Here is a 17,214-nt window from a genome sequence, read left to right on the forward strand (position 1 = left end):
GTGTTCAGGTTTTGAAATAAATGTCCTTGCGACTCAGCATTGTAGTGTAGCATTAATAATGGTTTCCTATTTAAACAAGACTATTGAGAGGCTTCTTGATAATCTATGCATTAACTCAGGACTGTGAAGAATTAGATGTAAGTAGGGCTGACTTTTTTGGGGGGTGAAAGCTTTGTGATTTATGCTTTAAATCCAGATTAAGCGTATTGAGCTCATCTTAAACATGTCAAAGAATTAACAATGATATGAGAAAACTAAAATATCGATTAAAAAACTGCTTCAGAACATGTTACGGTGCTTTAACAAGGTAGAGGTCATCAGGTTTTGCCCAGAGAAAAGACCCCATAGAGACTAATAGAGAGAATATTTAGCTGTTTGCAGTCCGCCATATATTGCATAAATAATTGACGCCTTTTGTAATCTGCTGAACATTCACATTGTGTTGTCGATTTGTGTGTGATCATTCCTGAAACCCGACTGATCAGTCTTCTTTACTGCAAAGCAGATGCCGAGGCAGGCACAGATGTCAGAGCTGTAAGGTCAGCCGCTGCTGATTTGGAGGGCATCAACTTCAGTCAAGGCTCATTACTTCTTTACATTAGGCCTTGATTTAAAAAAAAAAAGTGCAGATCTAATTTCCTTCTTGCTGTGCAGTATGTCTCAATTTACCCAAGCCTTCCCTGTTTTCTGTGTCTCCATCAGGGCCGGTGTTCCCGAGAGAACTGCAAGTACCTGCACCCTCCGCCCCATTTAAAGACGCAGCTGGAAATCAATGGAAGGAACAATCTCATCCAACAGAAAAACATGGCTATGCTGGCCCAGCAAATGCAGCTCGCCAACGCCATGATGCCAGGCACACAGCTACAGCCAGTGGTGAGAGCACGCACCTATTAAACCATTCACGCAAGCAGCAACAGCACTCAGACCAGGGGTCACGGGGCAGAGAATTACTGCTATGAAAGCTTTTAAGGCTAATCATTTCAATTTAGCAAAGTCACATTTTTAGTTTGACTCATTTTGGGTCATTTTGCAGACTGGTCTTTTCAAGCACTTGATTTATAAACCTGGATGCTGAATGGATCATATGTGGCCTGCCGTATTCTCTCGGCAAAAAATACCTGAAATGTCATATTTCTGAATGCTGAGATGAAAGATTTTGGGTAAGCATGATGCTGACGGACAGAGGAGGAGATACTGTCACATGTCTCCCACTTATACTCATGGTTGGGCTGCTTAATATGCGGTAACATAAAAGTTTAACTGCCCCCGGCTTTAAGTAAGGCCTCCTGCCATTAAAATCAATCTTGAGAGCAAACATGAGCGTGTCAGGGTTGGACTCATCCAATCAAAATCAAATGATTGAAGAGACTGTATCTAAAAGACGCACGAACCAATAGCAGTGGATTAGCATAAAGTCCTATTTGAAGAAGAAAATGAGAGTGGTAATTTAAAGCACAGTTTTTGCTGATTTTGAAAATGATCAAATGTCATTGTCCTATATCAGCCGCAACTATGCAAATATAAAATTACTGTAGGAATGACTTGCTGACAAAGAGGCATGCATCAGAGATCTCCAAGGTGACGCTCGCAGCTCTAGTCGCCCATCCAAACGAATCCTTCCTGCAGCGACCGTGAGCCCCTGCACAGTCAATGAAAGCTGTCAGTCAGATTCTGCTGTCTTCTCCCCTGCTCCTTTATGCTAAAGTGACTGGCCGAGAGTGAATTTGTCTCTGCCTATTCAAAAGAGTTGGAGATGCTGCACGCTTGGACACCCACACGCACTCGAACACAGTTAGCTGATGGCTTATCACCCTTTTCTGCTACAAAAGGGGCTCGAGTGGAATGGCCCATTGAGGGGAAAGAACCATGAAAGGTTTTAGAGAAGCAATAGATCTCTCCAGGACCCGGCAAAGCCCTCGCGATCTGTTTATGCTGCAACGGGAAGAGAGAATCGTGTGACAGGGAAGGACGAAACAGAGGAAAGAAAGAGGCGAAGCAAAGGAGGCAAGGGGATGAATGGACAGAACAACGACAGCGGGGTAAAGTATGGGAGATGGGGGGGTTTCGACTCACTACAAAGAGAAGTCAAGACAACAGAGGTACAGAGGGAAGAGAGGCTAAGACCGCGGGCCAACACTTCCAGGAACTATCCGAGCTGAGATTTCTTCCTTTATCCGTCCCTTGTGTTTAAGCTTAGTTTTCTACCCCCGTCCACTCCACTTTTTATCTGCCGCACTCCCACGTGTTTTGCTGCCCCGTCATGTGTACAGGGGAGTGCATTCATTTCACACTTTGCAAAGGGTGGAGTGATCCTAGTCTATTACAGCTGCCTATAACTGATGCTGACTTTTCTTTTCTTTTTTTTTATTTCACACCCCCAGACCAGGAGGAGAATAAGCTGTAGCTGTGGTATCTATCAACACTTACAGGCTCAATACAAAGTCTTAACCAATTATGTTTTATTATTGATGCGCTCATTTAGATCTGTGGTGAGGCTGCGGCTGAAAAAGCAAATGGGGATAAATAGTCAACAGGGTGTAGACATTCTAACTACTAAAACCAAACCAAAAAAATGAAATACCTGCAATATATATAGACTAGTAATGTCTGATTGATTCACAGGTGTCACAGTCTGTGCTGTGTCTGCTCTACAAGAATCCAAGGCCAGCTTTGTGTGGACTGAAGAGAAATGTGAAATAAAGTCACTAATAAACATGCACTTTAGAATACATACAGAATAGGAAGGCCACTAGTAGATAGTACAAAATAACCGTCTAGTTACTTATAAGCTTCCACTCAAGTTTGTTTTTGTGGTAGGATATGATAATACAATAGTGAGCAACTGCGCAATGAGCCACAACAAAACAATCCTGGCCAACCCCAGATGCAGTAAGCAAACAGCACAATACCAACATGCGACCAAAAGGCCAAGCAACACAGCAACCACTCACCCAAATAAGTGGCAGGCCTAAACATCACATGACCTAGTCCAGATTGTCTTGATTGTTTTTTTTCCCAAGGAGCACGCCTTGACAATTTAGAACTCACAAGGACATTGCTTTGAAGATCTATTCACATACTTGAACCCCAATATCAGATTTCTGAAGCACTTGTTATGTCACACCAAATGACGGCATTCTTTGCTTTTAACCCATAACTCTTTGTCCCTTCAATGACCTCATCCCTATTCCATCCAAGCCTCCAGCTCTGATTATTGTAAACCGATGACGTTTCATACGAGAGTGCAGTATACTTTTGTGGACCACTGGAAGATTTACCATCTCTTTACAATTTTCCGAACAGTTTTGAGTAAGAATGCGAGCTGTCCGGCCTTGGGTCCTGCTGCTGCTCTATTACTCACTGCGTCTTTTTGGCAAAGACTCAAAGAGACAATCCCTAGGACCGATGCTGAGGTCAGGAACGTGTAAGGAAAAAACTTTGAGTGTGCTACGTCAGCGGGCACACTCCTAAGCCTTTCAAAGAGAATACGTTTCTCTTCTTTCCCGATGCGGTTTATTGGTCTATTGTGCCAGTGCGGTGTACAGTGCAGCCTCTCTGCATCACACGCAGCTTGACTTCCTCTCTCGCTCATTTCTCCTGTGATCTCCGGCGTGTGAAGCATGTGATTGTATGTGATTCGCATGGGGAAATAGTGACACCACATGCTGAGTCTATAGATCATGCAGCTATAGTTGGTGCAAAAGTAAGTCAGCTGTTTGTGACCTGAGTTGTTCCGCTTCCACATGACACGACTTTTATTTTTTTTTATGCCATTTATGTTCAAGGTGTATTTCAAAAAAAGTTGCAATTTACTGACAAAATCCAAGCCAGTAACTACAGCCTGTCAAAACCAGCATTTCAGTTACAGTACTTGTACCTGTACAATCCCCTGCAATTTCTATCCTTTTAAGGGTTATTAACAGTCTTTTTGCTCATGCCTGTAGTTACCAATCTGTATTTAGATCTTTGCAGTGTTTGATTTGTCATAAAAAAAACTTATTGCCATATCATTCTCTCCCCACAGCCAATGTTCTCAGTCACGCCCAGCCTTGCCACCAATGCCAATGCTGCTGCAGCCGCGGCCGCTGCGTTTAACCCGTACCTGGGTCCAGTGTCGCCTGGCCTGATGCCCACAGACATCATGCAAAGCGGCCCTGTCCTGGTCACCAGCAACACCAGTGTCCCTGTGCCCGCTGCTGCCGCCGCTGCTGCTCAGAAACTCATGAGGACAGACAGACTGGAGGTGAGATCCTCACGCTGCTCTTTGCTTAGACTAAAGAATTAGTGTAATCATTTTGTCACTTTAGTATCACTCACAGATTAGAGACAAGATTAATACTATTCCTAAGTATGCCATAACAATCTTTTAGTGTCTGTGCAAACAGATAAGCTGGTGGTATGCCTACTTGAATATTAAAAGCATGAATTGGAGAAGCCTGTCTCAACGGTATGTGTGTAGACTTTAATTATGTATCTGCGATACTCTTTCTGTTACAGTAACTACATCGCATTACCATAATACAGCCATTACTGGGGCTTAAGCAAAGAGGAGAAGACAGTAATGAGAGCATCTCATGCAAACACTTGTGTTGTCAATGCTGCGTTGCATCAACAAGCAACAGACAACGTTATTTGCCACAAGCTTGTGTATTAGACTTTATCAATTTGTAATTTTCAGAAAATCTTTAATACTTCCATGAAAGTGATCAGTCATGTGAAGCCAGACGAGCGCTGCGGTCCAGTAGCTGTGTTCAGAAAATCATTAATTGGGCAGTAAGTCAATCTCATCCATTATGCAGCCCCACCCGGGAAACTGTTGCAAGCAAATAATGCGGAAATCGTTAGACAGGGGGCGAGTAGCAAGAAAGAGAGTCATAAGGTTCAGTATTAAATATAAAGTTAGGTAGCGCTACCATAATTTATGGGGTTGAGACTGTGGAAGTCATCGGTACTGATAAACAAGTGGACAACAACATGCCGAGTCAGGGAACAGGTCAATGACAGGAAAAAGAGACAGCGGGGGAGATAGGAAATCAATCTGGAAGCCTAATGTGGCCATCTTGGGCAGGGCAGCGGAAGGACAGAAATAGACGATAATAACAAAGTAGAAAGGACATTTACAGAAACATTCATTGTATGACGAGCAGGATTAAGAATAGGCTGATTTGGGCAAACACATAATTCATAAACATGTCTGGCGATTGGGCAACAGCTATTAGCTTATAGAATAAAACATTACTTTGTGTTGCTGTAATGTTTGGGTGACTTAAGAAGTGAATAATGTGAACAAAGATTTTTTTTTATATCATTTATTCTTTTGTGTATTGCACCTCATATAGACTTTCACTCTGAGTACCAACACATAGATAAGATAAGATGGTACTTTATTGCTCTCACAGATGGAGAAATTGCATAAAGATGTAATAAAGATGTAGTTAAATTCATCAAGCTTTATTAATAATGACATGTATCATCTCCATTTCATCGAAACTACAAGAAATAAAGTGTCTATGTTGAAATGATGTGCCGCTGAATGAAACATAAACTGAAATTCGTTGCGCTAGACATTTTACAAAGACCATTTCACACCAAGGCAGTGAAAAAACCTATTTTAGAAGACGTTCTTTCTTACGCTTCACTTTTTTTGCTCTGAAGCTGGATGAACCCATGCTGCAGCAGATTTCTTTTTAAATTCCACCTTGTGTAAAGTCACATGACGCCTACCTGAATCCATGGAGATGCACATGGGCCTGGAGGGACAGTTACCATGGGGATTGAAATATGATTAACGGGCTTATCTGTTTGTCCAACTAAGCACTTTCGCTTGTTTAGCTGTCTGTCTGATGCATGATTAACCATCGGTCCACCGTCCGCACACCTGCCGCAAGGAACGCCAGTGTGCCTGTATTTGCCCTCCTCTCCTGCTTGATTTCATTCTGTCCCAGCTACTCCAGCTCCCCATGGACTCTCTGCCTCTCTGTCTGCTTGATCCCATCCTGTCCTTTATTCATCAGACACTCTTACATTTTCCCTTTCTCTCTCTCTCTCTCTCTCTCTCTCTCTCTCTCTCTCCCTCTCTCTCTCACCCACCCGCCTCTACGACATCTGCCTGACAACAAGGCACTCTCTACCATCACCACTTTGTTTAGGACTAAATAAAACCACCTGCAACAATGGGATTAAGTTGCCGCATATGGGACCGTATTTATTGTTATTATTGGAACAAGATGCTTTAATCTACAATTACAAAAATAGTATTCTATTGTGAAAATGTTTTTGTTTTTCTTGTTTTTTTCATAAATTACAATTATAGTAATAGAGGATATCGAGATGTATTTTTCTTTGTGAATTTTTGGTTTGGGGACAGTTTTATGTACATTTTCAACAGTAATGCACTTTTATAAGGGGATGTATATTATAAAAACTTTTGCTGTTATTGCTAATAATTGAACATATTTAATATTGCGTTGATCGTGGTTGTAGAGGTCGCAGACAGACAAAGCGAGTTGCTGCCCCCCTCATACAGACTGTGATTGCGGATGATGAGCCGTCATGACAGCAGACAGAGAAGGGTTAGTTTGGAGATAACAGCGCTGGTGGCCTTTTGCCTGGCAGCCTGTTCACCACAAATCTAATTCTTTATGCATGCAGACAGGAAGACTGGTAAACAGGCCTTTGGTAAATGGCTTGTCTAGTCAAGGTAACGGATAGATCAATACAGGATAATGTGAAATTTCGTTAGTCAAGTAAGAAGAAATGAGTCATCTATTTTTTGTCTTAAAGCTGTTGCTCGTAACATGACAAAATGTGACTGATGGGGGAAAATACAATTATTAATTACAATTTACTTGTGCAGTTTGTGTAACAGCAATTTAGTTTGCTCTAGCTTCTCTAGGGAATAACCAGACTCATATTTCCTTAGAGCACTGCAGCCTGACTCGTCTGAACCGATTATTTCTTGTCTACCCATACACTGCCCCCATCTGGCTAATGGAGGTAGGGCATGTCAACACAGCTCATTTGAATAATGGCCAAATGTTCTGTGATTGATGAGAACATATATTCTGGTTACATTGTGCTCAGATTATCAATCAAGTCTAATGGATCAGCCTGGCATTAACTTCTGATTGATAGACTTCATCAGATGGAGCGGATATTGTGCATTTCGCAGCTTTGTGGAGTTTGCAAGATTTATTGTGATGTTTGTTGTTTTTTCTGCATGCTCCAGGTGTGTCGGGAGTACCAACGGGGGAACTGCACGCGGGGAGAGAACGACTGTCGCTTTGCTCACCCGTCAGACAGCACCATGATCGACACCAACGACAACACGGTCACTGTGTGTATGGACTACATTAAGGGCCGCTGCTCAAGGGAGAAGTGCAAGTACTTTCACCCTCCGGCTCACCTGCAGGCCAAGATCAAAGCGGCCCAGCACCAAGTCAACCAGGCCGCGGCTGCTGCAGCTATGGTGTGTATATGGTACATCTAAACCACTATCACTAACCAAAGACCAGCCACCAAAGGCCGTAAATAAATATTCCCGAGTAATAACAGCTGGGTGTTGAAGTTGCATGTGTGATTGCAATACAGAATATTTACAAATGTTTCCAAATATTAAATGCTAACAATACTTAATGCTTTGGTTACCCAATAACTGATTTACTCTAGTGTTCGCAGTTAGCATAAATGGTAAGGTGTGAAGGTGAGAGGTGTGCTTTACGATTGTCCATAGTCGTTTATTTGCCGCTACAAATGTCTATCATATGCGTCTATGTGTAGCCATAGCCAATCGTATCATTTGTACCCCAGGGGTAGGCAACGTCAGGCCCAGGGGCCAAATCCGGCCCTCCAGCACAGAACCTCTGGCCCTCAAGATGATTTTGAGAAACATTATTACATAAATCAGAGAGTACTTTGAACATTATTAGAGTTAAACGGGAGAAATAAAGGTAGAAATGCTGTCAACATACCCAATTAGGTCATATGTTATGTACAACACTGGCATTTGAAAGAAATGCAGAGATTAAAGTAGATTTGACCTTGTCTTAGATGAGATAAAACCTCTAGTAGTAGTTATTCTCTTTTTTTGCGTCAATCCAAAAAACAATTATTTGTCTGATTTCAAGTGGGTTTTAATCTTGTTCCACTGGCGCTAGCGTTTGTATCTTGGATTAGTTCAAACCGACTCAAATTCAACATAGAAGAACTTTATTTCAAGCAATTTTAAGTCATTTATCTCATTTAAGATGTTTTTTTTTCCAGTGTTGTGCTTTACTTTGGGCTATTCAGATTTTTTACAATAAAGAAAATCGGCCCTCCGCCAAGAAAACTTGACTACCCCTGACGAACGCTGTTCTTCTTTTAAAATAAACTTTTGAGCTAAACTATTTAGAACACAGTCCAAAGCTTGATCGAAAGATGGCTGTAAACGAACTACAAGCTTCCATCTGTCGAATTGTGCGTCATCGTCTTGCCGTCCCTCCCCGTTCTATGATTGGTTCCCAAATCCACATGAAGATTTCGGCCTTGGTCTCCTGGCTGCTGAGCAGTTCGAAATGATTCGAGCACGCACAGCAGCATGGGCATTCCCAGGGTAACTTAAATGTATACAATTTGCCAAATTTGCAAGTCTACATTTTACACACTTGCGCATGTTCACATGCTGCAATGATAAGGCTGGTGTGTGATGCTTCTCTTTCTGAATGACTTTGTGCTGGTGCTTTGTTAGCATTTGGCTCGCTTTTGTAATCAATAGGTGTATTGACTTTTTACTGTAAACATACTAGATTATTCAGTAATACAAATATATGCACATATTCTTCCCATTGTTATAAGTAGAGTGTAGACATCACAATAAAGATGACATTAAACTACTGTTATTCTGGGCTGGAGCATTAGGACCATTGATTTAATTTAACCTTTTCAGATGAGCCGGGCTTGAATCATTGTAAGAAGCCAAATTGGAGCCATAATGATTCAAATTAACCCTTACCAACTTCCACCTTTACATTAGACACTGCCAAGGCTTATTGTTATGTGCTAGAAAGTATACTACATTGTTTTTCTGCGTCAATATTCTATCATCATACTCATACTGTCAACCTGACTGTAGGTTTTCCTTTTTAGTAACCCTACTTCCACAGATGTGCATGCCTTAGTCTTGTTATTGCTGTATATTGCATTCCAATAATTTGTTTTTTTATTTGTTTGTTTTTTGTTTTGTTTTTTTCCTCACCAACCCTCACTGCACTGCTGTCCCATGGTGCACCTCTGCGCTTGCTGGTTTATGTTAATGCGCTTGAACCCCATTGGCCCATTGCCATCATGTGCTCGCTGCCTGCTAATTAAGACTCAGTCGGCTGTCAAATCACCGAAGCGACCCCTCGACGCATCTCTAGACCTGGTACTTTGACCTTTCACCTTTTAGCCTGGCATGTAGTTCTGTATGTACTGTACTTGTTATTAGTTCAAAAGGACTGAGGCTGAGGGGCTGTGAACTGATCATACTCTAGACAAATTAATTTAGCATGTACAGCCCGACGTCTCCTTTATCAGTTCATAACCTTCAGCCCCAGTGCTCCAGGTAAATAGAGTTGTTTCTGTCTTAATTCTCTCTGCATGGTCCTCCCATATTGCATGTTTGACAGCTTATTCTAACTACATCACTTTGCCTCATTGACACTGCAATGTACTGTAATGCAATCTTAAAATCAACTTTTCTATTCTATATCATAGTATTTATGTGCAGAGTATTGTATTTATTTGATTTAAATGTGTTGACACTCTATATCCATTTCTAAAGACAGTGTAGAGTAGTCACTGCTTGCTTTCTGTAGTCTACTACAATCCGTAGCATCAACATCTAATAAATTTCTTCTCTTTCCTCTCTGTCCTGAACGTCACTGGCACTACCCTTCGATTTCCTTCACTCTGGTCCTGTTGTGTCCATGCCGTCCCCTCATCAGGGGCTCCCTCCTGTCTTGCCTCCTTTACCAAAGAGACCTGCACTTGAAAAAGCCAACGGTGCCACCACTATGTTCAACACTGGTGTATTCCAGTACCAACAGGCCCTGGCCAACATGCAGTTCCAGCAGCAGGCTGCATTCATACCATCAGGTAACCGCTCACACTTTGGAAGAGGAGCGTTCATTTTGTTTTTAATTATTGCTTGTTTGGTTGGAAGAAATGTATCTGATTTTTGTTGGATAAAATGTTACTGCATGACTGTAATTGCATGTTGTATGTAAAGATATTGAGTGTCCTTAGTTTTTGGTGACACTGTAGCCTGAAAGTACTTTCAAAAGTACTGACACTACTGCAATGCACAAATGGAACAAAAGATAATGAAGCATGAAAGTTTGCAATTTTACTTGTCAGGGGTATCCATATTTATACTGACCCCTTACATTTCCATAAAACTAAAGTAGATGCATTGTTATCAATCATGTGTCAACGCAACCTTCAACTTGCAGTGCCTTAGACTAAAGTCTAATTTGTAGTATAGCGCCCTCTGTGGGAAATAACCTAAATAGCAGCCCTGAAACGGAACTTTATATTTTCTTCTGCTGCAACACCTTTCAGCTGTTTTCTTTTTGTGAATGTTGTATAGCTTTAAAAACATACAAAGGCAAATGTTCTGGTACATGTTTTGTACCAGTGATAACTCACAGCACCTACAATTATAATCATACTTTTTTGTGTGTGATTTTTGAAATGCCTTCACTGTATACCAAACTCTATGTCCGCACCTTCACCACACTCTAAAAAACACACACATTTGCCCTCACATTCATGGCCTATTTGAACTTGAATTTTCTGGCCGCTGCATAGTCATCTTACACTGTGTCCCATATTCTCATCTGACAGACTAAGAATAGCCTGCCATCGATTCCCTCCAGTGACAGATCTGGATACACACTCTCGTATGTCAGGTCAAAGTAACTCACACTGAAAAATTTGAAAGCAGGTCACTGAAAACTGGCAACGTGTAAAGAGCTGCTGACAGTGAAATGGGATCAAGACTTGCGTTTGAGGCGCCCTTTGACCTAAAAAAAAAATAGTGACAAACTGTAAACTGAATGTGCAGAGAAAAAGTGTCAATTTTAACTATGCTTTACAGTAACGTATAATGCAGTAGTTGGAGTCACCCAGATCATTTAATGTTTTCCTTGGAATAGCCCTCATTTCTCAATCCAAGAATAGACTGTCTAATCATCAATTAGCCTTTTAACACAGTTAGCTGAAACAATGCACCATTAGAACACCTTTGAGCTCCTATGTAGGTGTTCCATTAAAAATCACCAGATTCCTGCAAGAATAGTCATTTACACATTAACGATGTCTAGACTGTATTAATGAACAAGTCATGATTAATCCAGTGGTATCCTCATTAGAAAAAAACAGTGCTTTCTTTCAAAAAAAGAAAGAAAGAAAAATTAGGATCTTTCTCTGACTCCAAAGTTTTGAACAGCTGTGTATATGTAAAAAAAAAAAGAAAAAAAAAGGCAGAGAATAGTGGTTAAAGGGATATTTCAGGATTTTTGACATAGGGCCGCATTTCCTAGTTATCCAGAGTGTTGTTGATTTCTGGATATATATTCTTTTTATTCATGCTGTCCTTATATTTGAAGACTTTAGTAGTGCTAGGCTGGTGCTAGGCAAGTGTTAGGCTCGTGAATGTCTATGCTAACTAGTAGCCTGCATTAAAAACACCCAAGCACAGTGCACCTGAGGCAAATCACATATAACTCCAGACTACCAATATAAATGTCTGTGTTGACTGAATCATTTTGAATACATTTGAAATATGACCATTTTGCATTGAAGAGAAGCTATATTTGAGCAGCATCAGCTTCCTGGTTGTAAGTGACGCAGCGGCGGAGTGATCTGCTAGGTTAGCAGATCTACATTACTGCATTACTACACGTGGAATTCACAAAGGTGCTTTCTACAAATCAGATATGGCAACGTTTGGAGGACTACCCGAAGCTTTTGAAGAGGTTTTTAATGCAGGCTACTAGTTACCATAGACATGCGCTAGCCTAGCACTAGCCTAGCACCACTAAACTCTTCAAATATAAGGACTGCATGCATAAAAAAATATATGTATATCTCCAGAAATCAACAACACTCTGGATAACTAGAAAATGAGGTCCTATGTCAAAAAATCTTGAAATATCCCTTTAACGTTGAGGGTTTCAGTCCTGGTTCTGATATTTAGCTGAATGTCTCTCCCCTTTTTTTGGTTTTATTTTGTTTGTGAAACTAATTTTTTTTTTTCTCTTCCCAATTCACCTCCTTTTGCAATGCATGATGGACAGGCTCGATATTGTGCATGACACCTGCAACAAGTGTTGGTAGGTGCCAGCTTTCCTATACACTCTTCTCATTCAGCCCACCACAAGTGTGAGCACTTCCACTTTCACGTAGCGACCTTGAAAAGTGCTCTCATGACATATCTAGGCCTATTAAAGCTAAGTGCAAATGAAACTATTATTGTGATGATTTTGCCATTGCCACAATTGTCTGTCACCTAATGCTTGTTGCAGTATTAAATATGCCCGCTTCTAGCCACTAACCTTCAGAGCACCTCATTGTGATGTCTGGCTATGTGTGCTGTATAAACATGAGGAATTTTTTAAAGCCCTTATTAGTCTGTACATAACAAGAAGACAATGCTTTTAGGCATCGTCTTGTCTGTTGTTATGCCACCTGTACTAAGCCATAGACCAGCATTTTCAATACATTTTCTCATGTTTATTAGTCTCCAATAGGCAGGCATTAAATGAAGTGTGGCCATTAAAGCTTCAAGTCTCCTCTGTGATCTTTCCTCCAAGTACCCCTGATGCACGGTGCTACTCCAGCTACTGTGTCTGCAGCCACCACATCTGCCACAAGTGTTCCCTTTGCAACTGCTACAGCCAATCAGGTTTGCCTCTCCTGCCTCTCTCTCTCTTTCTCTTTCTCTCTCTCTCTCTCTCTCTCTTCACACATTGGTTTGCGACCTTGTCTTTGGCAGATCTTTCATGTTTTTGTTAGTTTTAATTTGATTGTGTTTCTCATTATTGGTGTGCTCATGTATGCGTGCTTGTATCTTAATTTTTGGCGAACATTTTCTACTGACCAGGCACATTATGACCACTGTGGATAAAAGACATAGTCATTGTGAGAGGAATATATTTGGAAGAAAGTTTAATTCTGTGTGGGTTCTGATCGAAGTATGTCAGAATGACCGTACATGACAGTTTGTTGTACTATGATCATTAGACAGAAGTCATAATTATGCCTGATCAATACATTTTTCTTCAAGATAACTCCTACTACATCCTTTTATCAAACTTGAGTGTACCTATCTATTTCACCTTATATATCTGTTTTTCTTTGTCCTTGTTTTCTCTCTTCCCTCTCCTTTTCACTCCCAATCAGATTCCAATAATATCTGCAGACCATCTGACTAGTCACAAGTATGTGACCCAGATGTAGGAGGATCAGAACAGTATGTACCGTGCCGCTTGGACCCCACACTTCACACTTGGACCATGTTTCCCCAAAGCACACGCAGACCCAAAACAAATCACAGTTTTTTAATGCAGCATGAATGCCTTTATCACACTTTTCATACAAATTCTCAATAATTTACGATGATGACGAGTTCATGCTTTATGATTTTTACTGGATACAGACTTGTGCAGAATTAAACAGCAAATGTATTTATGTTGTGCCGTTTACTCCTTTTAGATGGAACTGGAGTGTGCTGGTGTGGAGTTGAAGATTAGCGGTCACACTCAATGCCTGTAACAAAGACAACACTTAAAGCCAACACGAGTCGGTTTCGTTTGAATCTGCATGTCGCCATAAGAGCCGAGGTTATCTGGGACTGTTTCATGTGTATTTGATACACAGTGGTAGTATTTAGTGAAACATCATTTATCATGGACTGCCCTCTATGTAGAGGCACTTACCTTTATTCACCAGACACACTCTGAATGTCACTAAGAGGTACATGTGAGGAGCGTCCTGTAAAGGGTGTGATTGTTACATTCATAGACAGACAGCCATCTTATTTTGAGCGACCTTTGGTTGTTGGTCTTTGACCTAAATGTGTTCATTTGTTTACACAAAGGTGCACCTTGTATTTGAGTTGAGGTAGAAGTACTGAATAATCTGACTGAACCACATATGCATGCACAATAGCAATTTTGTTAGGACTTTAGTTTCTTAAAACAGTAATAAGGGAAGTGCACTCAGAGAACTTGTAAACTGAATGTGTGAGGTATCTTAAACCTTTGTAGCCTAGTACATTCTATCTGTTAAGCACATGTCTTTAGGCTTACAGGGCTGTCCTGTAAAGTGCCATTCATCTCCAACACACCAAACAATATTACAGTACTACAGTAGTGATGCAATGAGTTAAACTATACCTTTCCCTTTAATCCAAAATAGCTCTTCAACAGATAGTCACATAACCCTGGACTCTGAATCACTGCTGTTAAGTGAATTCCTAATACAGCCATCATAGTTTACTCTCATCCGATATATTATTTATACCAGACCACAAGTTTTTTTTTTCTTTTTTTTTTTTTTCCTAATCCTGACACATGAAGTCTGTTGACTTTAAATCAGAAGTATGGAAGTTATCATGTGAGAGAGAAGTCCAAACTGCTGTGACACGATGCAACTGATGTTAGTTATGTGAGTTTATTGCTTGTTTGGTAATGAATATTCTATGAGCTAGATTAAATCTAGAGTATATTTAATAATATTTGTTTAAACCTGAAAACTGTTTCAGATAGTCAGCCAAAGTCTTATTTGTGTCACTGTTACTAGATATAGGTCTCATGGTGGATTTGAAAAGACATTGTAATGGCAGAGGTGTTTAGAGTAGATCTCTAGGACTCTTTCTTTTGTGTTCTGAGTGTTCTTCAGGCATACTCAATCAGTGGATAGTACAGGGAATGTGGCAAGAATCAAACTACGATTGTATAACTCATCCAAAGCCTTAGAATGTACCATCAAGTCAGCACAATGCAACATGCCATCTCGAACCATCCAGTTGCCTAATCCACGCCATAATAACAGAGCACTATGTAATGTCACTTTTTGTCCAGTCCTAAATTCTTCTTTAGTTTTTCATTTGAAATATGTTTTGATATTTTCTTTTGGATTTGTTGTGCGTTTGCCTTATCTATTTAACTTTCTTACAATGAATATAAGGTAGTGCGTGTTGTGTGTTCTCATGCACAGTTTCCTGAAATTCCATGTAATTCATTTTAGTACGATTATGATTGTAGACTCAGTATTTTATATGTTATGCATATTGTTGACCTGTATGCATATTGTTCATTTTTCAGTCCTTGTGTTCCTTGAACAAAGATGTTTTATATAAGTAACAGTGATGAATACTAGAGCAGAGAGGCCAAGTTGTCACTGAGGCAACAGTTGCCAACTGAGTCATATTTTAATGATTGTAAGGTTTGTAACTAGTCATATATGAAAAAAAGAATATTATAAAAACTGTACTTCTTAGATGTTTAGAGTAAAAATGTTATTTTCTACTGTATCCATTTCAGATAGTAAGTATTGTTTCAATATTTTTACTCTCCCTGGAAATTGGGCCATGTTGGAAAACAAGCTGCATATTTGATCACTTTTGGGGTTGTTGAGCGCAGCCTCTGAGGGCTGACAGCAAACGGGTGGGGGAGACTCTGGAAGACAGACAGGTGATGAAGGGTGACTTTTTGCACTTCTGTACATAGTCAAAAAAGAGAGAATCGTGTATATTGAGATCTTATTTTGAATAAAAAATTCTGTCTATAATGACAAGAAATTTTGCTAGGATAACAAAAAAAACCTTACTGAAAGGCTGAACAAAAATGCTTGCATCAAAGGGCACTGAGTTGACACTCCTGATCCCTTTCTGAAAAGGCCAAGTGTTGCTCTTCTTTTTTGTCAGCAGCTTGTAGTTTGCCAGGTAACCTTTCCGGAGCGTAAGGGCCTGCCTGGGTTTGTCTGTGCGACCACGCCCTCTCAGGCCCAACCAATCACAACTCGTCCTGTCTCTTTACTTTCCTCACAATGGAATGCATGTTGAAGCAGATACATATAATGTTAAAGATCACCACCACACAGTACTATTGAATAAGAAAACATGTTACACAGAAAGATGTATTTACACTCTACAATATTCTATCAATGTAATGGAATAAAATATATATATGAAAATAAAAACTAGACTAGTGGTTTATTTTAAAAAGATATTTGAGAATATACTCACTAAGGTCTCACTTCTTGGAGAGTTAAAATCCATGCAACACAAGAACCATAGCTATAGTATGTTCTTTCTGTTTGTAAGCTGTGCTTTTAGTAGATGAATCTGACCAGACACCAGTAATATGTTTATGTCAACATCCAGCACAGATAAAAATACAAAAATGACTTAAATGATGTTTTGTAGTTTGGCCATAGGTTTGAAAGTCATATTTTCCATCTCTCCAGACCGTCATCTCCTACAAGCACGCATGCTTACGTTTATGATATGATGTAAACTGAACTTTTGGTTTTGTTTTTCTATGTTGATTGTTTTTTCGGCTTGTAGTGCTAAGATGATGTATTCTGTCTCTCGCTGCGGTTTGTTTCTGCTTGTTTTACTGTGTCAGGCCCCTGGAGGATGTGTCATGGCAGCCACCTCGGAGTGAAAAGCACCTGTTGAGACTTGACCTGCCGAATGCTACAGTCTAAAGCCATATATTTACACTCACTGGGAACGATATGTAAAGGAACTATGGAGACACAGAGGTGGGGACTGTTACATTTCCAGCTCTCATTGGTTTGACCGGTGAGGGTCTGGATAACTGTGATTTCTCCATGTTTTTAACAGATTAATGTCCTTGACACATTTTCACACTGGGCCTGCTCTGCTATATTTAATTCTTGCTGTAATGAATAAAAAAATGTAATAAAAAAATAAAATTGATCTGAAATTTGATTAAGGTTTGTTTCTTTATTAGATTTGCAGGGAAATTGTGACACAATTGTGTGAGAAATAGTGTATTTGACCTTTATTTAACCAGTAAAGTCACAATCAGATGTCAGAATCTCTTTTTTCAGGGAAGTCTTGGATGTATATTCTCATTAATATTAACACCTTATTGGAGACTTTCCAAAATCACCATTTGTTCAATCTGTTGAAAATACACACTAGAAAAATAATAGAAA

The 17,214-nt window shown here is 40.1% G+C and overlaps 1 protein-coding gene across 7 annotated transcripts; it reads left to right on the plus strand.

The window, feature by feature from the left end:
• The first annotated feature begins 702 nt into the window (after nucleotides 1–702).
• Nucleotides 703–16,984, plus strand: LOC306962974 (muscleblind-like protein 1). Of its 7 annotated transcripts, none has more exons than XM_079556380.1 (9): nucleotides 703–873; nucleotides 4,025–4,243; nucleotides 7,229–7,468; nucleotides 9,350–9,403; nucleotides 9,966–10,116; nucleotides 12,321–12,356; nucleotides 12,837–12,928; nucleotides 13,426–13,495; nucleotides 13,738–16,984. In XM_079556380.1, exons 1-8 carry the CDS (start codon nucleotides 805–807, stop codon nucleotides 13,480–13,482), a joined length of 918 nt encoding a protein of 305 aa, XP_079412506.1. In that variant the 5' UTR covers nucleotides 703–804; the 3' UTR covers nucleotides 13,483–13,495; nucleotides 13,738–16,984. The 7 variants fall into 7 exon arrangements, with proteins under 7 accessions (XP_079412506.1, XP_079412507.1, XP_079412512.1 ...); XM_079556381.1 differs by having other exon boundaries at nucleotides 9,999–10,116; XM_079556386.1 differs by lacking the exon at nucleotides 12,837–12,928.
• The last annotated feature ends 230 nt before the right edge of the window (nucleotides 16,985–17,214 follow it).

Source organism: Gobius niger (assembly GCF_951799975.1).
Source record: "Gobius niger genome assembly, chromosome: 1".
In the NCBI taxonomy this organism is placed as follows: domain Eukaryota; kingdom Metazoa; phylum Chordata; class Actinopteri; order Gobiiformes; family Gobiidae; genus Gobius; species Gobius niger.

Excerpts from the sequence above, each read along its gene's own strand:
- LOC306962974 (XM_079556380.1), top strand. The coding sequence starts at position 805 with ATGGCTATGCTGGCCCAGCAAATGCAGCTCGCCAACGCCATGATGCCA. Across the intron at positions 7,469-9,349 it reads CCGCGGCTGCTGCAGCTATG|ACTCAGTCGGCTGTCAAATC; the intron begins GTGTGTATATGG and ends CTGCTAATTAAG. Across the intron at positions 12,929-13,425 it reads CAACTGCTACAGCCAATCAG|ATTCCAATAATATCTGCAGA; the intron begins GTTTGCCTCTCC and ends ACTCCCAATCAG.